This window comes from Symphalangus syndactylus, chromosome 18 (assembly GCF_028878055.3).
Source record: "Symphalangus syndactylus isolate Jambi chromosome 18, NHGRI_mSymSyn1-v2.1_pri, whole genome shotgun sequence".
In the NCBI taxonomy this organism is placed as follows: domain Eukaryota; kingdom Metazoa; phylum Chordata; class Mammalia; order Primates; family Hylobatidae; genus Symphalangus; species Symphalangus syndactylus.
Genome location: NC_072440.2, coordinates 20,874,892 through 20,881,474, shown reverse-complemented (window position 1 = coordinate 20,881,474; position 6,583 = coordinate 20,874,892). Strand labels below are relative to the sequence as shown.

The window sequence follows — 6,583 nt, the reverse complement described above, 5'->3', positions numbered from 1 at the left end:
AACCAGGGGAAGCCAGAAAATCTGGGTACAGTGCAGGTTTGCAGGCAGACTTGGTGGTGGGGTGATGGGGGAAGACTGAACTAATGGTTTTCTCAATGAACTAGGAGGTGAGGCCACCCTTAAGTGTGCAGGACTGGGAGTGGAGGGCTGTAGATTTGAGGAGAGGGGGGATATGATACAGTCACTTTGGAGAGCAAGACCCCAAACAAGGAAAGTGTACTAAGATTGCAGGGCAGGGTCGGAGATCTCTGGCCAAGGACTGAAAATGAGAGTCAGGCTGGGCGCGGTGGCTCACACCTGTAATCCCAGCACTTTAGGTGGCTGAGGCGGGTGGATCATTTGAGGTCAGGAGTTCGAGACCAGCCTGACTAACACGGTGAAACCCTATCTCTACTAAAAAAAAAAAAATACAAAAAAATTAGCTGGGCATGGTGGCATGTGCCTGTAGTCCCAGCTATTCGGGAGGCTGAGAAAGGAGAAACTTGAACCTGGGAGGTGGAAGTTGTAGGGAGCCGAGATTGAGCCACTGCACTCCAGCCTGGGAGACAGAGTAAGACTCCGTATCATAAATAAATAAATAAATAGAAAAGAAAATGAGAGTCCAACGCACATCAAAATCCTTGCTTTTTCACACCCGCGTTCAATTGTGCAGGTGCTGGCACGAAGCAGGTGGACAGCAGGATTTCACCAGGGTTGGACCTTGCCAGCTGAGTGGGACAGAGGGAGACAGAGTGTTTGCAAGTAAACTGGTGCAAGAGAGGATAAACAAGGCATAGCTGCCTGTAATTTAATTTGGCTCAGTGGTAATTAAAATATTTTTATTTTAAAACAAATCTGGATTCATTCTGGAGTAGAATGAAAAAAGCACATGAATTTTTCAGATAACTTAACAGACTTCAAATGCAGTTTCTCTGTTTTGAAGTGCCACTTCCAGCCATACCTACCCCCTGGTCCTCATGTGGTGAATCTACTCTTGTTGGAAGTTTGGGAAGCTTCGGAAAAGTCTGGAAAGCCCTGTCCTGCCAATGTGATCCCCTGACCCCTGGCTAGCACCCTGACTTTTCACAGGGATCATCTGAGGACGACATCCAACCAAGATCGGTGACAGTATTGAGAGAGTAGGAGGATGAAGCCTTTGTGCCTCTAAGATGTGTGCAGGGAGGCTGGGGACTAATCAAGACCCTCTTAAGGATGGGGCAGGTGCTGCAGGGGTGGGGTGGGGTAGCCAACCCTGATGCTGGTCTTAGAGTCCAGTCTAGAGGCCAAACATATCAGAGGAGTCTGGGTAGTGTGGGGAAGGGAGCGGCTGAAATACAACAACCAGGGTCCCTCACCCCGGCACCCCTCCCTAGGACTCCAAGAGATGAAACACTCTGGGGGTCCAGGCAAGTGACTGGGACAGACTAGGTCCCAGGAAACAAGTCAGGGACCCGGATCCCAGAACTAGAGCACGAGATGTGGACGGGGTATTGGGAATGAGGCCGAAGCCCAGTTATCAGAACTGGGACACGTTCCATGTGGGACTTGGGTTCTTTACATCCTTCCTGCATAAATCCTGGGAAATGGGGTGTGTCTAAGCCTGGAACAGGGAGAACTTGTCAGCTGGGGGGCATATTTAGGGGCGTGTGTGGCCCTGGGGCAGTCCAGGATCAGGCGTCTCCTCTGCCCTTCCCTGTGGCCCTGTCCAAAGCAGCCCCCTCCTTCCTGCACAGCACCACCCAGGGCAGCCCCATCCCTGCAAAGAAGAGCCTCAGAGTAAACAGCATGTTTATTTTGAACATTCAAGTTTACAAAAACAAAAAGGTAACAAATCCATGACACAGATCACACACACATACACACACACACGCACACACACGCACACATGTTGCAGCTCATGTCAATTTATGTACAAAACAGGGAGAGGAGAAAGGGGCAAGGCTGGGGAGGGGTTGTCAGTAGGGTGCACTAATGTCACAGTGTCAGACAACTTGACATGTTCACTCACACTCAGCCTGGGCCCATGTGAGCCCCTTCCCCACCCAGGGGTCAGGGGTCAGGGTGGGAGGTGGGGGTCTGGGGTGGCAGGCAGCTGGAATAAAGGGGTGAAGAGAGTAATCCCTTCTCTGGGAGGGAGCCCCTTTCCAAGTTTACTCAGGCCAAGGGTGCTGGGACACACAAAGGAGGGGGGACTCAGTGCTGGGGAGAGGCTGCTGTGTCCTAGAGAGGGCTGAACGCAGTCAGAAGGCTGGGCTCAAGTCTCCCGTGTCCAGCTGGGTGGCCTTGAGGGTTGCTCCCCTCCCCGGGCTTCAGCTTCCTCATCTGTAAAACGAGGACTTTGGCCTCCTCTCAGAGCCCTTCCTGCCCACATCTGTGGTCCCAGGTGATGCAAAGTGGTGGCAAGGGGATCGGTCCCCTTGGGATGTTGGTGGGGGCACCACGTGCCACAAGATGGGAAGATCTGGCAGATAACAGCTGGGAAGCACCTGGTGCAGGGCTTGGCCCCAAGCAAGAGATGGAGGAGCAGCAATTTCCCTCCCCTTCCCTGCCCAGGACTCTTGGGAGATGCTCAGCTTCCTTTTCTTTTTCAGCTCTCCTGTGAACTCTAGCTGAGCTAGAGAAGGGCTGAAGCTCTGGCCCATGGTGGGAGGGACACATTCCCTGAAGCAGCTGAGCCCCCTGGCATGGCTTCACCAAGGGGACCCTGGCTCTGGGGCTGGCCCACCCCCTGCCTCTGTTCCTTCACTTCAAGCCCTGTGGGCTGGGGAAAGGGGTCGGAACACATCTGGAGCAATGGTGCCCAGATGGTACTCTACACAGGTGAGTGGGAACTTGGCCCCTGGACATAGCCCCCTTTGGTTTGAAATCTGGGCTCCACTTGCTAGCTGATTGACACCAGGCAGATGACAGCACCTCTCTGTGCCCCAGTTTCCTCACCTGTCTAACGGAGCCAAGAACGTCCTAACTTAGAACTGTGTTGTGAAGACCAACAGGACGGTGCCTGTGCCACACTCAGTGCAGTGCTGGGCGGCACGACAAACACGGGCTCCATCGTGGTTATCAGCCAGGAGCAGCTCAGGATGTGACTGGGCCATGTCTGACTCCTCTTTCCCTGTCTGCTTGGATGTGCTCAGGGGCAGCAGAAGATAGGAAAAGTGGGACCCAAACAGTGGTGCTGGGGAAATTTGTTCCTGTTCCCTTTGGAAGGCTGAGTGGGTGATGCGGCATGGGAACAAGGCTTGGACGTCAGAGGTCTCATCTTCACTGTGACAAAGCATAAAGGACTTGGGGTTGTGCGTGTGGGTGGGCTCAAGTGACCACGCAAGTGCTGTCACCTCCTTCCTAAGACCCCATCCTTCTCCCAAGTCCTCCACAAGAGCTACCTTCTTCAAAACAATAACAGAAACACATCAAGCTTGGCTTCACTGAAATGGAAGTTCTGAATTCTGCCGTCACCCCAGCAACAGTGCCATTATGATGAGACACTTGACCCAGCACTTGGGTTGATGTCATTGGCTGTTACCGTGGCAACCTAGGTCTCAGCAGGTCTGGCTGAAGCCTGCCATCACCTTTTCTTCCAGTGGGATTGTACTGGAGGGGCTGGGCAATCTATTTATGTTCTCGAAATGGAAAGAAGGATCTGGGCGCCGGAGGCAATGCGTCTTGGAGGAGCTTCCATGAGACTGAGCCCCCCGGCCTGCAGCTCTTGCATCATGTCTCAGGCTAAGGGGCCTCAGGGAGTGGAGATAGGGAACAAAAAGGCAGGCAAAAGGTACAGTGCCCACTTGAGCCAGGGAGCATGCAGCTGCTCAGACACCTGGTAGGTGACTAGCAGGGGAGGGACGCCTCAGCTCTCCATTCTGCCGAAGCGCCCAGGGATCATAACCTCCTCCCCGCACTTCCTGGGGTGGGGACACCAAGATGTTTGGGTGTTGCATAAAGGGAGATGTTCAGGCGTCATGTTGGAAAGCATCTGACCTCTCAGATGTCTACCTGCTTAGGTGTAGACTGAACTCAAAGGCCTTCAGGGGCAGGCAACATGGAAGAGGAAGAACACTGAAGAGGGAGTCAGATGCCCTGAGCTCTAGTCCTGGCTCTGCCCCATCGTGCTCTGTGATCCGGTGCAGGTCACGTGTCCTCCCTGAACTCTTCCCCATTTCTCACAAACAAGATGCAGATGTGGTGCCAGATGGGGTGGCTTTTCTCATCTTTAAGATTATTATTATTTTTTTGAGACAGAGTCTTGCTCTGTTGCCCAGGCTGGAGTGCAATGGCGTGATCTCTGCTCGCTGCAACCTCCACCTCCTCAGTTCAAGAGATTCTTCTGCCTCAGCCTCCCGAGTAGCTAGGACTACAGGCGTGCACCACCTAACTGGCTAAGTTTTGTATTTTTAGTGAAGATGGGGTTTCACCATGTTGGCCAGGCTGACCTCGAACTCCTGACCTCAAGTGATCTGCCTGTCTCAGCCTCCCAAAGTGTTGGGATTACAGATGTGAGCCACCGTGCCCGGCCTCTCAGCTCTTAAGATTCTGACACTCTCTTGGGGAAGCTGGTGACGACTCAAGGGGACCAGGAAGCCATCAGCCCTTTGAGACACTCTCAGACAGGCAAGGGTGCCAGGCCGGGGTGATCCAGAGGGTTAGTCCATGCATGAGGTTAGTCTGCCTTGAACCTTGCCCTGGACTCTGAGTCTCTGCTGACCCTAACCCATGACTGGCTTCATCCCATCTACTGCCGAGTCCTGGGATCTACCCCTGCTAAGCCCAGGGTCACCAGGGCTTTCCCCACATATCCACCTGGAATCATAGAGAAGCTCACACCCAATCTGGAGAGCAAATGACCAAAGCGAGGGCCTCAGTTCACCAATGAGGAAGGCCAGGCCAAGAGAGGGCAGGGACTTATAGAAGGCCACACAGCACATTAGCAGGGCTGGCTAGGAACCACGGTCTCCTCCTTCTCACCCAGTGCTCTGCCCACTGCTTCATGCTTCTCCCCACCCTCTCAGCTTCTTCCTTCCTGCCCCAGGACCATGCACAGGGTAGGTAATGTGGCTCTGCCAGAGGCAGGGTCTCCTGGGCCATGAGGCCTCTACCTTAGGGCTGCTCCCAGCCCAGGCTGAAGTGGCCCAGGTCCTGTCCTTGGCATGGAGGGAGAGGGATGACTATACCAGTGGCTATCACTGTGGGTGAGCACAAGGGGTGACTGCAGCCTTTTGGCCTCCTGGGGTCTTTGCCCCTTCCCTCCAGGCTGGAGCTGGGAAAGGAATGTCCTGGAGACTGAGGTGGGGCTGGGCCAGGCATGGAACCAACATTCAAACCACTACACACAAAGAGAGGAGGAAAGAGGAGGAAGAGGGAGGCATGGGCGGGGTGGGGGAGGCTCCATCGAGATCCCACTGCCCTTGACTGGCAGCTGGTGGAAAGAGGGAGGAGGGTAAGTCTAACCTCTGATGTCCTCGTCATCCTCTTCTACAGCCTGTTGTGGCCCTGAAGGGGAAGCCACTGGGCCTGTTGCATGGGGGACAAGGAGGCGGGCGGCCACCCCCACCACTGAGATAGTGGGGTCCCCCTCATACGCAACCCTACCCTACTGGGGGTGCTGTCAAAATTAGTGAAATCAGATGCAATTTATGGGCAGGGAGGGGTGGGGTAAGAGACAACTCCAGTGCAGTGCCAGGCGGGCAGGTTCCCACTGTTCACTTGAGATGCTCCTCCTCACTTGGGTGGGGACAGGGGACACACTCGCAGGGCGGGGCATTCTGGAGGTGTGGGTACAGGTGAGGGGAAACGGGAGGCACAGCCAGGAGTGGGGCAGGAGGGAAGGCCAGTGCGTGGGCAGGCTGAGGAGGGAATATGACCCACCTCAAGTCCCCAAAGTGGCAGGCAAGGGAGGGGCCCTGGATGAGGTGGCCCCTCATGCCTTGGCCCTCCCCTTGCAGACATCGAAGGCAGCCTTTGTTGCGCCCCCAAAGGTCTCCACCAACTTGTCTTCCCATGGAAGGACGTTGCCCAGCAGTGGCGCAGTGCAGTTGGCAATGCCCAGGACCTGGGCTGGTGTCAGGGCGTGGTCCCACAGGTTAAACTGGGCAATGTCACCGACAAAGGCCTGGGTGGCGTCAAACCGGCCGCCCAGGGTATCCTGGGCCAAGACAGCAGCAGAGAAAGGAGAGGCATGGAGTGAGGGAGCAGAAAAGACAGGCAGGCTGGCTCAGTCAGGCTCTTGTCCCCGAGGAAGCCCCACCTTCATCCCCACTGAAGCCCTGCCCCCAAGGCTCTGGCCCCACCTTCAAGATTCTAGTTCCTTGGGCAGGTCTCTGATCTCTCTGGCCCTCAGTCTGCCCATCTGCACAATGAGGAGGTCCAGCCCCAATACCAGCCTGAGCCTTACCTGCTCCTGGCCCAAGATAAGGATCCCATGAGGCTTGATGGGGTGCCAGGCAGCCAGGTTCTCACCGGAGCCCTGCAGCTCCCCGTCCTGATAGGCAGACCATAGGCCATCCCTTGTGGTCCAGGCGATGCAGATGTGGTGCCAGCCATTGTCCTTCAGGCTCAGAGGCAGCTGGGCCACCTGGACACAGGTCCCCCAACCCCAGGTCAGAGGTGC

The 6,583-nt window shown here is 55.4% G+C and overlaps 1 protein-coding gene across 1 annotated transcript in view; it reads right to left on the bottom strand.

Annotated features, from left to right (window-relative positions):
• Positions 1-4,233: 4,233 nt before the first annotated feature.
• NPTXR (neuronal pentraxin receptor) overlaps positions 4,234-6,583 on the bottom strand; it is a 28,806-nt gene continuing 26,456 nt past the window's right edge. The window contains exons 7-8 of the mRNA XM_063622346.1: positions 6,368-6,547; positions 4,234-6,118 (exon numbers count right to left, since the gene is read on the bottom strand). Of these exons, the coding sequence (XP_063478416.1) occupies positions 5,894-6,118; positions 6,368-6,547 (405 nt within the window). The 3' untranslated portion in view covers positions 4,234-5,893. The remainder of the gene's footprint in view (positions 6,119-6,367; positions 6,548-6,583) is intronic.